This window comes from Solanum stenotomum, chromosome 3 (assembly GCF_019186545.1).
Source record: "Solanum stenotomum isolate F172 chromosome 3, ASM1918654v1, whole genome shotgun sequence".
Taxonomy (NCBI): domain Eukaryota; kingdom Viridiplantae; phylum Streptophyta; class Magnoliopsida; order Solanales; family Solanaceae; genus Solanum; species Solanum stenotomum.
In genome coordinates, this window is record NC_064284.1 from 34,416,139 (window position 1) to 34,435,639 (window position 19,501).

The 19,501-nt window shown below is 28.6% G+C and overlaps 1 protein-coding gene across 2 annotated transcripts; it reads left to right on the forward strand.

The window, feature by feature from the left end:
• Positions 1-11,625: 11,625 nt before the first annotated feature.
• On the forward strand, positions 11,626-18,725 carry LOC125858454 (delta(12)-fatty-acid desaturase FAD2-like). Of its 2 annotated transcripts, none has more exons than XM_049538236.1 (2): positions 11,626-11,790; positions 17,316-18,725. In XM_049538236.1, exon 2 carries the CDS (start codon positions 17,327-17,329, stop codon positions 18,479-18,481), a length of 1,155 nt encoding a protein of 384 aa, XP_049394193.1. In that variant the 5' UTR covers positions 11,626-11,790; positions 17,316-17,326; the 3' UTR covers positions 18,482-18,725. The 2 variants fall into 2 exon arrangements, with proteins under 2 accessions (XP_049394193.1, XP_049394194.1); XM_049538237.1 differs by having other exon boundaries at positions 11,766-11,794; positions 17,321-18,725.
• Positions 18,726-19,501: the final 776 nt, after the last annotated feature.

Here is a 19,501-nt window from a genome sequence, read left to right on the forward strand (position 1 = left end):
ATTACCAACAAGGGTTGTGATGGAGTGGTAACTACTCCTTCATCCTTAACCAAGAAGTTTTGAGTTTGAGTCTCCTTGGGTACGGAGTCGCCTTTGTTAAGGAGTGTTTTACCTCCAATGTGGGACTTCTTGGCGCGAATTCGGATTTTGTCGGGCTCCAATGTGAATACCGAACACCGGGTGGGAAACCAAAAAAAAAAAGTCAAAAAGTATTGCCATATTTGCATTGATAATTTAGATGTATGATCCTTTGCATCAGTGGCGTAGTTAAAAGTTTCACGAAGGGTGTCCAAAAATATCATAGGTAATTAAAATAATTCAATGAATGAGTGCACTTAAATTTTGTAAATCAAACTACGTAACATTAATGATTAATTTTTGTAATTAAAAATATACCAAAAACTTTAAATCAAACATTACATAATATTTAGCTTCAATGTTCATGTTTATCTAATAGGAAGTGAACAGACAAAGAAAAAAAGAGAAAGAAAATTCAGTTTACAATGAAATCACTTTTATGCTTCAAAATTTCACAAACACAAACTAACAATGAGATATGAAAAATAGAGAGTACAATCAAACGAGTTATAAAGAAATTATGTATGAGGCTTTTCACTTTTAGTAGCTATATAGAAAAAAATATATAATTTGCTTATTAACTTTAAATTAAATAATTACTTTTAAATTTTTATTTAAATTTTTAATAAAAAGAAAAAAATCAAAAGTCAAATGATTAAAAATTCAATTGACTACTAATTTTTTATTTTTTCCTTTAAATTTTAAGTTGTAGGTCTCTAATTTAAGATTACTTTAATAGATAATATTATTTTTGAATTATTTTTAAAATAACATATTTATTAACTATGATAAAGAAATTAATTAGGAGCTCTTTTGAAAATGTAAATAAAAAGTGCAATCAGGGGAATCGAATCCGCGCACAGTAGGTTGCAAAGGACTCGGCTCCAGCTAAACAACTGAAACTATTGGGCTAAGAAACTTGATTGTTTCAAATGTGTCCAAAATATCTTTATTTATGTAATTTTCTAACGAAGGGTGTCTGGTTGGATACTCTAAGCCTAGTGTAATTACGCCGCTACTTTGCATCCACTTTTTTCTCTTCCATCACTCTCAAAAATGTTTTGACTTTTTTTCACACAGCCTAACCCAAATTACAATGTAAAAACTAAATGCAATTAGGAAAAAATATTATGAAAGAAAAGTGTCTCTCATTAAGGCGAGCTAAAGACCTAAAAAGGAAAAACTTATTTTAAGTCATCGACGGCCCTTCAAAGTTGTCCGCATATTTCACGTAGACATCTCAACTAGGACTATTACCTATTGAACACTTTTATCTATTCAAAACTTGTTCCTATTAGACATTTTTTATAATCAACAAAAAAAAATGTAAAGTGTGTGTGATACACTCTCGATGACATGACAAAATGATTAATGAAACGACAACATGTGGCAAGTGAGCCTCAAAAATTATTTTTAAATTAAAAAAAATATTTCAAATACATTTTCTACCCATTCTACCCAACCCCACGCTATCCCACCCCGTTTCTTCTTCATCTTCTTCCTTTCAAAGTTTCTTTTCTCAAACCACAAAACTTAGCATCTTATCAAATTACTTACATATTCAAATTTTAAAAGAATTTTTTTTTCATATCTAATATGTGAGAGAAAGATGTAGAGAGACGTGTACAAGAGTGATGAAGAAACGGAGTTTATTAACGGATAATCATTTTAAAATCGAAAAGAGAAATCAAAAGACCCAAATAAATTTTATCGAATTCTCTGATATTATTTTCTATAACTTAAATGAGTTTGTATTTTAATTTGAGTGGTGATGTTTGTTTGGAGGTGGCAGGAAATGGAACTGGACGAATGTCAGCTAAATATTTTACTCCAATGTTCAAAAATCTTCTTTCTTATTTCTTTTTGCAAATCCAATTAGTTGATTTTTTTGAGAAGAAAAATAGACACAAGATGCAGTTGTCTTTGAAAACCTAAATGAGGTGAAGAAGACGAGGCTTCTTTTTTAGGATTAAAAAATTATTATTTTTAAAAATATTTTAAAATTTGTTTAAAGTTATTTATAATACCAAGTGTCAATGGAAAAAGAAAAAGAGTGAGTTTTTTTGAAATTAAATAAAATAAAATACAATTCCACATTTCTTTACGCACCAAAGAAAAGTGAAAAATATTTTTTATTCTATATCAACATTTTGTGTTTAATAGGTACATATTTTGAACATTTTAGGTGTTCAATAGGTACTAGCAGGGGCGGACCCACACCCATGGTTATGGGTGCTCATGCACCCACAATGTTTGGCGTAGATTCGTGTATCGATGTAGAAAATTATAATAAATTTATATTATACTAACCGTGAGCACCCATAGAGACAAATGTGATCTGGGAGTTGTGGCAAAAGGTGACACAATAATCTTTGTGTTTGCCTTGAAGTTCAAGGTTCGATTCCCATCACCCTCACATTATATTTTATTTTATATTCTCTCCCTTTATTTGTATGACTTGTCATTCTTTTACCGTTTTTGTCCCAATTCTTTCCATTTTTCTATTTAATCTAGGTTGAATTTGGTTAAAGTAAATTTAGATTGGAATTTGATAAAAGTCGTTTACTTTTTTCTTTTTCTTTTTCTCATTTCTTAAAGTTAATTTTATTGATGAACAAAATATAACATTAACAGTATTATTATTTCCAAAGTAAGAGAGAATATTAGTTCTCCAATGTTGTCAAAATTTTCACAACACATGGTGATTCTTTTCCTTCTTTTATCTATCATATTTGTGATTAGTTTTACGAATAACGATTTTAACTTTATTGCACCAAAATTATTTAATTACTTATCATAACAAATAAATTAGATTTGCCTTGTTCAAGTATCAAGAAAGTAGTTAAATAATTTTAATTTAGGACCACAAGATTCAAGGACAATTTTGTACATTTGACATAACTTTAATTTAGGACCACAAGATTCAAAAGTCTTCTTTATTTTCTTAAACTCTGTGTCAAGTCAAACTAGATCATTCTTTGTGAAACGGAGGGAGTAATAAGTATGATTTATGCTTACTGTCAAGTTGAATATGGTTTGCAAGGATAAATCTGTGTACATTGAATGATTCTATAATACTGTATGGTATAAAAAAGTGATATTTAAGTAAAACAATGTAATTCACGCGTGTCATGACAAGGAGAGATTCCAATGTTCCTTCCAAGGATTACGGGGAACTCTTTACCCTTTTCCATTTTAGCTTCCAATTTAGTTTCTTCAATTTCTCCTTAGTCACTCATAAAGTGAGCAGAAATTGGCTTCTTCTGAAAGCAAGACGAATACAATACCATTTTTTCTCGAATCTATTGTAAGATGGTGAAAAAAAATTTTAAAACGTAAATAACAATGTATAATACAGAAGATTCTACTAACTGATCATCAACAACAGTAACCTCACGACATCTATTTTGACTGCGGTCTGCATATTTTGAAGGGGCACAACGGAGAACAACTTCTACAATATTTGATAATAAGTAATAAAGAAATATGAGTTATTTACACGTGGGTATATAAATTTTCAGCTAACTGATGGTTGGTAGGAGGGATATACCAATTTATGCAGCAGGTCCTGAAGTCATTTGAGTAATACTGGCAAAAGTTATGGTATTTAGCAGATAGTGGTTTCTCAAGCTCGTCATTTGATTTGACATGTTCAACTAAAATTTCTTTATCAAGTAGACAGTAAAATTTATGTATTAATCTTTCATACGAAGATAGTGAAACTTTCACTCTAGCAACGGAGGTTAGATATGTATCCAACAGTATAAACTTCTCTACATAATACTCAATATCATCACCATATGCAGCTGCCCTAATTTGTTGCTCCTGTAAAGTCAGAGAACTTTGTGAGATACAGATAAAAAATATATTTATGATTAAAGGATGAGATGTGATAATAATAAGTGAGAGTATTTGTTCTTATTCCAAAATCAGATTTTGAAATATAATTTTCTTCTCCAAACTATGTCATGGTCGGCTCATGTCCATAATTTGGACTTTGCAAGTCCAATTGGGAGTGTTAGTTGTCATTACTTCAATATTGAATCTTAGTGACATATGTCTTTATCTTCACAATAATATGGGACAGAAGAATCAGGAGCCACAAGAGTTAGAGTTCTTTTGAATTTGTAAACTCTTGCTAATGGTAAGGCACACATGTAAGATTAAGTACTGTAAATTTTTGAATTAGATATATAATTGGAGATAATTCTTATGGAGATTCAGTACAGAAAATTTTCAGTGTTGACTTTTAAAATGTAGAATTTGTATGTGTTTACCGTTAAAGAAAGGGAGAAAGTTCGTTACAATATATCATCAAACACCTTTTGTACAATACAAAGCACATACAATAATAGTACTAACATGCAATAGAAGCTAACAAATCCAAAAATTAAAGTGAGAGAAAAAGACAAAAAAAAAATATTAGTACTGCATTTCTTTATAGAAGTTGAAACATCAAAGATGAAACAACAAAGAAGTGTGAAAGAAACTTTTTTCAAAATCAGTGGAGCTAACAAAAGGGAAGACAAAACTATTTTATTACTATATTTCTTCACAAAAGCAGAATCAAGAAAGAACTGCATAAAAAGTAAATAAAAGGACCTAAAAGTCACAAATCTATGAAAGCAATAAAGGTCAAACCCAAAATCCACGAACTTAAAGCTTGAAGGAGATGAGCTGCAGAAGTATAAAACTGATGGAGATCAGTAAGAGTTGAGAGAATGAGTGATGGTTCCACTTCTGATTTGAGTATATGTAAAGGCAATAACTAAAACTTACACGGAGATGTAAAACCTTTCACGTGCTCAACAACCAATAAAATAGGGCCAGAAAGAGCCCCACATTAGAGGGGATCAATTGTACCTTTTTTTATATAAAGGTACAAACACCTAATGCAAAAGGTACAAACACTTAGGGGTTGTTTAGTAGATTGTATTAGGAAAAATAATGCATGTATTAGCCTTGTGTATTACTAGTACCTTGTTTGATACTCTTTTTTAACCTATGTATAACTAATGTGTTTGATACTCTTTTTTTAACCTATGTATAACTAATGCTTGCATTAGTTATACACTCTATTGTGTATTAAGGTGTGCATTGCTAATATCATGAATTTCTAGGTATTAACAATGCAATGGTTTTAATGCATCCATTAATATGATAAAAGACCCAATTACCCCTCAAAACATTTTTTAATGCAATACATACTATTTTTAATGTATCAAACCAAACAATGCATTAAAATAATCTATGTATAATTAATGCAAGCATAACTAATACATGCATTGCTAATTCAACCATTACTAATACACTCTATTTAGCATTATTCTTATGCACTCTACCAAACGACCCCTTAATGTCATGATAGTCTCAGTATTAGTTAGACTATTACAAGTCATTACGGGCACTTGTTTAGTAGTAATGTCCTTCCATATCTTCAGCTATATAAGTCATTATGAAGAGCGCATGTCTATACAAGTGTTTATGGATGCTTTTTATTTTTGAATTTCATGAAAATTGTGTTAAATCTTTTGTAATTATTTATGAAGATTATTGATGCTATTTCCATTATATTTTCTTGTTGGAGAATATTTGATGGATATAAGTATTTATGAAATTATGAAATTGTTGAGAGAAGAACAAGAGAACAAATTAGTTTTATACTCTAATACCTTTCATATTAGTTGTCCACTTTTTCTTTTACACGTCCTTTAAAGAATTATAAATAAAAATAAAAATTAATTGACAAGTAATTTTAACTAACTATTTTTAGTAATATAAATAGAACAAATAATATCAAAATGTTAAAAATAAGATGAATTCGAGAAGAAATATTAAATTTCACACCCGTGAATAAAAATTTAAAATAAGAAAAACAAAATCTATTTATATATAATAGGAGAAGAAAAAACGCCTACGTGTCAGCACCACAAAATTAGTAGAAATATTAAATAATAAATAACAATTTAAAAAACAAAATTTTTTAAAAAAAACATAAATTAGAAATCATTTTAAAAATGTTTACGTTAAAACTGTTGTATTGATTTCTTTTTTTTAATAAATTAAATATGTTTGTTCCTAATAAAATGCTAACTGTCTAATTTTTTTTAAAATAAATTTTATAACAGTAGAGGTTATAGTTTATGAATTATCAAAATTAATTAATTTAAAATTTAAAATTTAAAAATCTATAATAGGAGATGAAAAAATGCCTACGTCTCAGCACCACAAAAATCGAATTTTAATAATTAAATATAAATAATTTAAAAATAGTTTTGAAAATTAGTCCCATGTAACTGGAAAATTGTTTTTAATTTTTTTTTTTTAAAAAAATTATAACTTAAATACGTTAAAAAAAATTCCCACAAAGTTTGATGATATTTTAACTGAACATTTAGTTTAATGAATATATATTAAATACGGTAAAAAAAATTCCCACCAAGTTTGATGATCTTCTTTAATAAACGTTTAGTTAATATATATATATATATAGGAGAAGAAAAAACGCCTACGTGTCAGCACCACAAAATTAGTAGAAATATTAAATAATAAATAACAATTTAAAAAACAAAAATTTAAAAAAAAAACATAAATTAGAAATCATTTTTAAAATGTTTACGTTAAAACTGTTGTATTGATTTTTTTTTTAATAAATTAAATATGTTTGTTCCTAATAAAATGCTAACTGTCTAATTTTTTTTAAAAATAAATTTTATAACAGTAGAAGTTATAGTTTATGAATTATCAAAATTAATTAATTTAAAATTTAAAATTTAAATTTAAAAATCTATAATAGGAGAGGAAAAAATGCCTACGTGTCAGCACCACAAAAATCGAATTTTAATAATTAAATATAAATAATTTAAAAATAGTTTTGAAAATTAGTCCCATGTAACTGGAAAACTGTTTTTAATTTTTTTTTAAAAAAAAATTATAACTTAAATACGGTAAAAAAAGTTTCCCACAAAGTTTGATGATATTTTAACTGTACATTTAGTTTAATGAATATATATTAAATACGGTAAAAAAAATTCCCACCAAGTTTGATGATCTTCATTAATAAACGTTTAGTATAATATATATATATATATATATAATTGGAAACATAATAAAGTTGAAAATAAAAATATTGCAAACATAGAATGAACAACACGGTAAAAACATAAAAATAAAATTATAATAATTAAATAAAAATCTTATAAATATATATATTAAAAAATGAGAACATAGAAAAATTTTAAAATAAAATTACAAAAACAGAATGGAAAACACGGATAAAAAAAATGGAAAACACAGAAAAATTCAAATTAACCTACGTAGAAAAAAAAAGGGATAACATGACAAAGTGGTTATTTTTTATTTGAATTTGAAAGTGGTTACCTAAAACTACTCAACTGCTCATGTACACTTTATCTTTAAATGTTCATAAATAAATAAATCCAATTAAAAAGTTTTTTCAAAAAACTGGCATCTACATTCTACATACTAATCAAACTCACACTAAATTGCAAAAAATTGCAATGGTAAGGCAACACAAAGAAGTCACCAACATTCTTGCGCAGAGTAAGCAGTGTTTTGGGCATGCATATATGTGTCGCTCTACTCGTGTGAAGAGATCATTTTTGATAAGTATGATTTAGTTACGGTCTCAATTGAGGACAATTCAGTTATAATCAGAAATTTTGTTAATTTTTTGTTAGATTCTAGATATATTGTATGAATATTTGAGGTCATTCTGTATGCAATATATATTGAAGATATACTGAGGATGGAGACTTGCTTGAATCACAATGGACTAGACGGCATAAAAATTTATTCAATAATGATAAAACACAAAACTTTAAACTTATAACTAATTTTTCAGTGTTAAAGTTTATCATTTTCATCATTATCATAATACAATTACTTTCAAAATATAATAAATTGTGTTCTTCAATGTTAAATTTTTTCGCATATTTTTTGCATGATATAGTAGATATTCAGAATCAATGATGAATTATTTTATGAGGAAAAGTAACTTAACAATTATGATTTTATGGTAATCTACCTAATACAAGTTTTTTTCTTCTTTTTTTTACTTCTTCATCTTTTAACTTTCTCTTTAAATCTCATATGAAGATGATAAAACACATTGATTGAGGAAATATTCACAAATACATTGAAGTTGTGATATTAAAAATAAAAATTAGAAATAAACTACTTACTTTCTCTCTCAAATATAATTCAATTTGTACTCTGGTATGTATTGTTTATTTATTACATCTGATTATCTATTTTTGTCTCATAAGCATTTAAATATCTACTTTATTTGTTTATCTATATTTATATCTTCTTTATAATGTATTTTGTGTATAAGAAAATTAGATCAGAAAAAATATACAAATTATGAGTGAAGATACTAAATTTTGAAGTTTGTTGCATTTTAGAGTATGGAGTTTAAAAAAAAATTGACAACATTTGATGCTCCTTGGTGTAATTCAAATAAGTTTCGAAAAAATGATATTTATATATTGCACATTTTATTTTATTTTAATCCCAGCAATACTATAAAAATAGGTGAAAATACTTGCATAAAAAAATCAACAAAATTTATTATTTACACATATTTAAAGTGTCACTCTATTATTGATTAAAAATAATAACTATAAAAATACTTTTAAAGAGTATAATTTTATTTTGATAATCGATTTTCATTTTGAAATCCAATAAATAATATATGTATAGTCACGTGTTCCCGCTACAATTGTTCTTGAATTTTTAGTTTGAAAATCATTTAATTAAATATTTAAAATGGATGAAAATTGTATGATTTTTTTATTTTTATCTCTTATGATTATAAATTAATTAATTTATCTCCATTTGTTACTGCAATTGATTTTTAAGATTATTAAGGTAAATTTTAAATATGTGGGCAATCTCTTCTACTAAATCATAGGAACACAATGATTCATTTATCTTCGCTCCAAATAACAAACACTAGAAACTAATATTCTTTATTTAGTCTTAAATAAAATTATAAAAATGAAGATGGATATTCTTGTAAACTACATACTAAAGATAATGGGAAAATGGAAAATAAATAAATTAATTAAAAGATTAAAAAAATCAAAAAAATCCTAATATAATCCACTAGAAAAATCACGAAAATATACAATAGGATTTAGTTTTGGTTATTTATACTTATTTTTAAAAAATTTAATAGGATTTACAATAGTATTAAGTATTTTATTTAACATCATCTTTTTAAATATAGTTACCACAATTAATTTAACTTTTTTTCATTTTTTAAAATCTAAATGATTATACATGTGGCTAACGTTTATGTTATTTTGAATTCTTATTTTTATCATAATTAGAATACTTATCTTTATTGATTGACATCTATTTCATTATTTTTAAAAAGTATATAATTATTTTTAAAAATAGGGTGATGTAAATGTAATGTAAAGAAAACAAAAAACTAATTTTTAACAATGACAGTTAAAAAAATTACAGGAGATTTGTGTTTTTTATTTTTTTTAAATAACAGATTTAATTAAAGAAAAATTAGTTGTTAGTATTTTAGGAGGAATATATGTATAATCAAAATTTAGTCGATAATGTCATGATATTAAGTAGTTAATAATGTAGTAATAAACAAAAGCAAGTATATTGTACAAGTTATCAAATGATCACGTGATTTCTTCTTCAATTTCATGGAGAATTAATTATATTGCGTTTAAGAAATAGATAACAAAAAAAAGTTTTTGATTAAAAAAATGAGAAATGATATATATTGAAATAGGTCATTATTATATATATGATTAATAATTCTTTATATTATCCGTGCAACGCGCGGGCACGTTTACTAGTTTAAAATAATTATAGAGAAAAGACATAAAATGACACATCAAGTTGTCCCAAATTTTAAAAAGTACATCTTAACTATTCATGTGTCCTATTACCTCACAAAAGTATTAAATATCTTTGTAAATAGATCATTTTGACCAATGTTCTCTCTCTGTTTGTGAACACGCCGATGACAACACGTGAAGGTATCATTTTGCTTCTAAAAACCAATTAAAAAGCATCACGTTTCAATTGTTTTCTTTATTAATTAATTAATTCATTTTAAATACACCATCTTCCCCAAAATTTCAAGAGAGCCTTTGGTTGAAGGTTTTAAAAAAAAATCAACACCCTCTCTAATGAAATCAGCTAAAAAATATGAGAATTTAATTTAATTTTCAATCCAAAAAATTAATTAGAAGTCGTTTTGTAACAAAGTTGGAGAAGCAGTAATGGGAGAAGAAGAACCAATTGGGTAGCTATGGTGACAAGAAAAGTTGTTCCCACAGAGGGAGAAAGGGAAAGAGCCGTCATTGTTGTATATAGCATGAGCAATAGCTACAGATTTCCGAGTCAATTTAATCGATTTAAGGAGTAAAATTGTGAAATGAATTGATGAATTTGAGTTATAATTTTGTGGGTTGATGAATTTGAGTTAGAATTTTGTGGGTTATTGAATAAAGATTGGAACTTTGAAGAAGAATTTTTGTTTTTGAAACGATTCGGATCGGGTTAACCCCCTTTTTAAAATGAATTAATTTATTATAAGGGGTGAGAATCACACACTTGTTCATAGATGTGAAAATGGGTCAAGTGCTCTATTTATAAAGGTATTTAATACTTTTGTGAGGTAATAGAAAACCCGTATAATTAAAATATCTTTTTAAAAATTCGAGACAACTTCAGGTGCTACTTTATGTCTTTTCTCATAATTATAATAGAAAATAGTAGAAAAAATGAACCAAAAAGAAAAAAAGTTAATAAGGAAGACAAAGGAATTTTGGCCCATTATGGGATCCAATAATCTACTTGGCAAAATACGAGAGAACTTCATACAAATAGTCTGCCACATATTCTCTTCGTCCCAATTTAGTGACATATTTCGAATTTTGAGATTTAAACTAGTTTATTCTTAATCGTAAAATTTTCATATATTTTTAAGTATTTTGAATTGTCAATTAATGTGACTTATAGTACTTTTACGTAGTTTACAAATATACAAATTTTATTTTAAAATAATTGAAGATTCCATGAGCAAATTCTCAGTCAAACTTACATTATTTAAATCTCGAAAAATGAAATGTATCACATAAATTGGGACGAGGGAGTAATACTTTCTACCTAACACATACTCCCTGCATCCCATTTAATGTGACATTCTTTCCTTTTTAGTCTGTCTAAAAACGAATATCATCTTACTATAATTAAAAATAATTTAACTTTAAAATTCCCTTTTTACCCTTGATGAAATGTTTACAATCACACACATATTTTAGAATTATTTTCGACTAGAAATTTTAATTTTTTTAAAACACCATGTCAAGTCAAATAGTACCACATAAAATAATAAAATTTCTGGTCCTAATACAAATATGAATTGAAGAGGACAAAGGTGTAATTTTAGTTGTATAGAGTCAATCATGACACAAAGAAGTGGGTGCTAGGAGATTTCCATTAGTGTGGAAAAATAATAAAAAAAGTAGGAAGTGGATGGTGGTCCCCATGTTATTTCCTGGACCCGTTGGGTAGGGCATTCATTCCGGAGGAGGGAAACTAAAGAGCTTAAATACCTATTCTTTCTCCTCTTATTTTCCACAAATACATACATCACAGAGAAAGGAGAGGATAAAGAAAATCTCATTTTGGCAACTAAAGTTGTCCCAGGTACCTTTTTATATTCTCATTTTCGATTTTTGTTGCTTCTTTTCATTCTCAAAATTCATGAATCTCAGGTTTACAATGTGATGTATTTTTGTAAATCACCTATTGATTTTTTTATTCAATAGCTATGGATCTATGGTGTTGAGTGCTTCTTATATCCATGCTTTATCATCATTTTTATAAACATACCTATACCCTCTAGGCTCAAATATTTAAGACAAATATAGTGATTTCAATGTGAATGGAACAAGATATAGTGAGTCACCTGTGTAGGGTGACGGATCCAGAATTTTCATTAAGGAATTTTGAGAATAGTGTCTAGGATTTGAACTTGGAAATTTTTGAACCCCTCGACCACTCAGCCAACCTCTGATCAAGGTTCAAAATCAATATATAGATATAAAAATTCATAAAAATACTTTTTATATATACAATGTAATTTTTGTCGAGCCTGTTTGATTATGTTTATACGATTTGAGATCTGCTTATTGCAGAATTGGTTAGTATTGTTTTGAGCATGAGTTGAACTTTTTTGCCCTGTTTTAGCTTGTGAAAAGCTGCAAGTGGAGGGAACGTTGAGTATGTGAACAAGTGGTCCAGATTTTGCTTAATTTTTTTTTTGTTCCTACTCTATTTTTGCTATTACATACATCTTGAAGCACATAACTGCCTGAGTGATACAGATCCAATCACGGGTTAGCGGTTTTTAAGGTCAATTTATTCATTCAAGTTATTAAATTTTATTTTGTATTAATAAAATTATTCAATTTAAGTTTTTGTATTAATTATATCACTCAACTAAATATATCATTAAAAAAAATATGACATGACAAATAAAATTTAAGTTTTATAGTTGGGAGTTCTTATTACTAGTAGTTTTGTAGAGCTCAGGTTTTTAAAATTCATTTGTTTTGAAGTTAAATAAAGTTTATCACTCTATTTTTCAATAAATTGTTTGCTGCTATAATTATTGAGTTTATGGCTTATAATATATATATATTCTTTTTAAAAAAAAGGACAATAAAGGATAACATGTATATGTATTTGCCTCATAAAAATATAATGATATTAAAAACTAATAAAAGCAAATATTTGTTATTGGAGATTGAAGATTAATTAATTGAGAGGACATGGCTTTGTGCAGTAGCATTTGGAGTTACTATTCACTCCAAATTGAAAGCCCTCATTTCTACAGGCAGTTGCACATTTTGCATGTTCTACACATGGTCTTTTGAATGTATGGCTTGATTCTTGACAAATATTTACCTTTGAATTTACGGGTCGCTAATATTAGAATAATACTAAATAGAGTATAGTAATATTATAATTATTTTTTATCTATTATTTGGTTCAATATATTAAGGATAGTATTGTCACTTATCAAACTAATAAGTGATAGTTTATGTATGAAACTCACACTCTTAATAGTTTAGGTATGAAACTCAAAAAAAAGGAATAACTTAGCTGTGTTTTTGACACTTATCTATATATATATATATTAGATTTTCTACTGCCAACCTATTAAATGTTTTGTTAGGTTAATCTAATTGGAGCAAATCTCTGTTTTATTTGTTTAGCAATTAGGACATCTCAGATCTTGTTCAGTCACGTGATGGCAGTATTAGTGTGTAGATCTAGTTAACTAAGAGGCACTTGTTATTGTTAAGTGCAAATTGCAGTGTTATGTGAACATGGGCTGCTCGTTGCAATATTATGCTTTTATGTATTATTAATAAATATAATAACACTCCATTCGTCTTAATTTATGTGACATTTTTTAGATTTCGAAATTTAAACAAGTTTATTTTTTATCGTAAATTTTTCATATATCTTTTAAATATTTTGAGTTGTAAATTATTGTGACTTATAGAACTTCTTATGTAGTTTATAAATTCATAAATTTCATTTAAAAAATTTGAAGATTTTATTGTGCAAATTTTTGATCAAACATAAACTATTTGACTTAGAAAAAATGAAAAGTGTCACATAAATTAAGACATAAATATATGGGCATATATGCGTATTGAATTTCTTGCATTAAATGAAGCACTTATATTAAAAATTTGGCTGATTCTGCTCCCCAGATTATGTGGTCCATCACTCTTTTAATTTTTTAAGTCTTTCTTAGCTTATTCTACCTAGATTATGTGGTCCATCACACTATTTAATCTTTAATTTTCACTCTTGCTTAAGCTTTGTTAATTACCATCCACGTAGGTTCTTTATAATGTAGTAATTAATATCTCTCTAAGTACATACTCCCTCCGTCCCTTTTTAGTTGTCCACTTTAGAAATGACACACAGATTAAGGCAACAATGATTAGCACAGTGAAGTTACAATTTTACCCTTATGACAACTTTTCACTTCAAAATTACAACCACTTATTTGAATTCAAGTGAAATAAATTGGAGGGAAACAACATACACTTTTACAATTTTCAAGAAGTGTAAATAAGGGTATAATAGGAAAAAATTTGTTGTCCTTTCTTGATTTGTCAAAATGGACAACTAAATAGGGACAACTAAAAAAGGAAATATGGACAAGTAAATAGGGACGGAGGGAGTATTAAGGAGTTTGTTTGGTAGAGTGTATTAAAAGAACTAATACATGCATTAACTTTATGTATTAGTAGTACCTTGTTTGGTACATTTTTTCAACATATGCATTAGTTATACACTCTATTGTGTATTGAAGAGTGTATTACTACTAATACATGAAAATTTGTGGTACTCCCCCCATTTCAAATTAATTGAATTATTGAGACATTTTTTATTTTTCAAATTAGCTTAATTATTCAATTTTCGAAACTATTTTTAGAATGCTTTTTCAATTTTACCCTTCATTAGTTAGTTTTGGAATTAGTTATTAATTAATGTTTAGTTATTTTAATCATAAATTTGACAATAATTAATAAGGGGAAAAACAAAAAGTTATGTCTAATTTATGTCTTAATCTTTTTTTCTTAAAGGATGTGAAACACTTCAACAATTCAATTAATTTGAAATAGAGGGAGTATTAGTAATGCAAAAGGATTTAATACATGCATTAACATGATTAAAGACCTAATTGTTCCTCAAAATCTTTTTTATATCTTTTCTATTATATTTGTGGAGGATATCTTTGTAAATTGTTATTTTTTTAAAAAAATTATGCAATGCATGCTAATACACCAAATAAGAAATAATGCACATTACTAATACACAAGAAATATTCAAAAGAATAATAGTAAAAAATAATTTTTACTTTTTATCCTTAAATCTTTTTTTTTCAAAGAATATATCATACATATAGACTAGTGGAAGTAGTTGAGAGGTGGGCTAGTTGTTGATTCTTTAATGATCTACAAAAGTAGTTAAATTTCAACTATATAGAAAAAAAGTCCAGATTAATAGTTGCCTAATATTCTTGAAGAGTCTATTGAAAATAAATAATAAAAAATATTATAAGAACTACCTTTTATTAAAATAATAAAAATGCTACTACTAGATGAAATATAAAATCAATAACGTAAATATTTCTTTAACACAATTAATCATATGGTTCAACCATAGATTTTAATTTAATAAAATGAGGCTCTTATTTAAGTATATACTTCAAGAAAATTAGAAGCGTATTAAAATTTGATTTTGTTTTCTCTAGAGTTGAAGTTTAACTATTTTAGAAGACTATTGAAGTAAGTCATCTGTGATTTTACGTGAAAAACTATGTGATGAAAAATTAAGAACTATAATAGAAATATTTCTTTAGCACGATTTATAATACGACTCTACCATATATTTTAATTTAATAAAATGTGGCTCTTACAAAAATTTTATTATTTATTTTTAGTATATACTTTAATAAATTAAGATAATTATTAAATCTTATTTTTTTTCTCTAGAGTTGAAGTTTAATTACTTTAGAAGACCATTAAGTAGAATAAATATGTGATGAAAGAATAATAAGAAAATCATATCTAAGAGTGTAAATTTATCCATTTATTTTAAGGAAAAAATTAAATTGACTCTTGCATTTTGAGAAAGTGGTTAAATTTACCTCAATTCTTTGTTTGTAGTTTGACCCTTTATCTCCGTTAGGACAAGGGGCATATATGAATAAAAATAACTACAAGGGACCACCAAGGGTTGTGGAGAATGATCGAGTGGTAAGTATTCCATCATCCTTAACTACAAGTGGTCTCGGGTTTGAGTCCCTTGGGTACACAGTCGTCTATGATATGGAGTGATTTACCCCTCAATGTGCTAGTGTGAATTCGAATTTAGTCGGACTCCAATGTGGGTACAGACACAGTTTAGGAAACCAAAAAATAAATTTCCAATGTCCCAATGCGAGACCAGTAAAACAGCAGTACTCAGGTGCGGATCAAGAGGTTGGATCCTCTATGATTTAAATTTTAAGATTCAGGGATACGGGTCCATGTATGGATATGGATGTGGGAATTCAACTACAGATAATTCAAATATCTAAAAATAAATTATAAAACCTAAATAATGAGATATTATGTGGAAAACTTGAGGAGAAAATATTGATAAAGAGGAGAATCCTGGAAGGAGATAATAGGTAAGAGAATAACAATATAAATTTATATATACAAGGTATTTTATTTTCTTCAATTTCACATTAAATTTTGTTTTGATTATAAAAATCATTGAATATGTTCTCGAATTTGGTCAAAGTGACCCAACACCAAGTACCCAAAACGGGTTGACCAGATCCCACACCCACATTATGTCTTATACAGATGCGGCACTGAAAGTGAAGAGTCCGAACAACTTAGCCGGACATGGGTTAAACCAAGAAAGTTTTGATCCTATTAACGCAGGCTTGCAAATGCCATGTGTTTTGTATTTGAAGTTCAAAGTAGTGAATATTAAATTAAATACCGGCTGAACCATTCTTGATTGCTAATCTTGAATTTGACGGCAACTTGATTATATTAAGGAATACTTAATACACAAAGTCAAAAAAGCAGTCTTAGGAGAATTATCTTAACCAGTTTTTTGCTCTCTTTATTGTGTATATATATATATGCTTGCTGCTTGTCTCTTTCCTTATTGTCCATGCACGTAGTCGGATTTGTAGTTTTGAATGAATCAACTTTCAAGGTCAGCCATGCCTTTTAGTTTTTTACCTTTTGGGTTTGAGGTGCAGGTGAGGGCTTAGTTTTAACAACTTTCATTTTATTTAGATGCAACTTTTTGCAACTAGGTATCTTTAAGGAGTTGGAGCTATTAATTTAGAGGTATATACCAATCTCTTTATAATCTTCAATTGATATTGCGTACTGTTATTGGGAGGTACTATCTCTTATATCTTCAATTTATATGCATACTGCTTGTTAAGTTCAAATTACCCTCTTTCTCAGATTTTTTTCATTTGGGATGTATGATGTTATCTTCCTTACAAAAAATAAAGTTTTGGTACCACAAGACTTTTGGCGTCTTTAATTAGAAGTTCATGCCCTGTTGTTATATTCTGATATCTATTATTCAAATTTTGAAAACATCAAGAGTTTGTTATAATGCAGGTTACTGAACAATGGGTGCAGGAGGTCGAATGTCCACTCCTTCTGAGGGCAACAAGTCTCAGTCTGATGTTCTCCAAAGAGTTCCTCATTCTAAACCACCCTTCACAGTGGGTGACGTCAAGAAAGCCATCCCACCCCATTGTTTCAAGCGATCTGTCCTACACTCTTTCTCCTTCGTTCTTTATGACCTCGTAATAGCCTTTCTCCTTTACTATGTTGCAACTAACTATTTCCATCTCCTCCCTTACAATTTATCCTACGTAGCCTGGCCGCTTTACTGGATCTGCCAAGGCTGTAATCTAACAGGAGTTTGGGTCATAGCACATGAATGTGGTCATCATGCCTTCAGTGACTATCAATGGCTTGATGACACTGTTGGCCTTGTCCTACACTCATCTCTACTTGTTCCCTATTTCTCTTGGAAATATAGTCATCGTCGCCATCATTCCAATACAGGTTCAATGGATCGTGATGAAGTATTTGTACCAAAGTTGAAGTCGAGTATGAAATGGTTCTCTACTTATCTCAACAACCCACCAGGAAGAATCCTTATACTTGTAGTCCAGCTCACTCTAGGCTGGCCTTTATACCTGATGTTTAATGTTTCCGGGAGACCTTATGACCGGTTTGCTTGCCATTTCGATCCCAATAGCCCTATCTACACAGATCGTGAACGCCTTCAGATCTTTGTATCTGATGCTGGTATATTTGCTGTACTCTATGTACTTTACACTCTTGTGGCAGCAAAAGGACTTGCCTGGGTTGTCTGTGTTTACGGATGTCCATTACTCATCGTGAATGGATTCCTCGTATTGATCACATATTTGCAGCACACACACCCTTCATTGCCTCATTATGACACATCGGAATGGGACTGGTTGAGGGGTGCTCTTGCTACAGTTGACAGAGACTACGGAATTCTCAACAAGGTATTCCATAACATCACAGACACTCATGTAGCACACCATCTGTTTTCAACCATGCCACATTATCATGCAATGGAAGCTACAAAGGCTATAAAACCAATATTAGGTGACTATTATCAATTTGATGGGACATCAATTTGGAAGGCCATGTATAGAGAAGCTAAAGAGTGTGTTTACGTCGAGCCAGATGAAGGTGACCAAAACAAGGGTGTCTTTTGGTATAAAAACAAGCTTCATTAGACTTTGCTACTAGACCATGAGCAAGGCTGGTAAGTTTAAGTCCCCAGCTAGAAGGGATTTGCTTCCATTTTCTTGAAATTTAGGCTTGTTTTGATCGAAAGTGGATTCCAGTTTTCGTTTAAGTAATTTTGTTATTTCACTGATTTTAGACAACTGTGAATGCTTCTTTATTTTCCCAAGTCACAATGTTTTGTGTAAAGGGAAATATGCCTAACATATATTTCAAGACACCATTTAAGTTCAATGACTATAATTCATACTTTATCTTCCACAATATTCAAATCCTCTCAGCAACGGAAAAAAAAGGAGCAGATTTGACTCGGCACAACCTAACGATACATCCAATACCAATGATCTGTGCCTAGAATGTGTTGCTAGATCTCTGCTCTAGAAAGCTATACAGACAACAACGAATGCGCTTTAACTCTGGGTCGGAAGCCTGTGTGAACAAGCACCGAATGGTGTGAACAAACACCGGCCGGCTTTTTGCCGGCGTGTGTTAGTGAAGCTAACAGTTAGGAGTAAACGATGAGTGTTCGCGATGCGGAACACCATGAAAGTTAAAAAAAGACTAGTCTGAAATAAAAGTGCAAGCATATGGAACCACATATAGATAATGTTGTTCAAAAGAAGAGAATAGATTTGAAAGTAACATAAATAACAAATTACTTTTGAAAAACAGTTAAGTTCCGTTAGGGAAATGAATTACCAATCTCAAAAAAATAACACTACTGAAAATTAGTACCCTTTTAGTCCAATATAAATCAATTGTTTAGTTATTGTGCCCTATTTTTCTTGTGAAAGACAGATCATTGATGCAATAACTTTTTTTAGGTCAAAAGAGAATGGAAGAGTTGCCACATAACAAATTAAGGTGCGTTAGAAATTATTTCAATAAATTTGTGAATTATGTGGGAGAATTACGTGAGAAATAAAAGTCATTAATTATTAACTAAAACGGCTAGGTGATAGAGAATTCAAAATTTTATTTAAGACAAGTAAATCAAATATGCAAGGTTG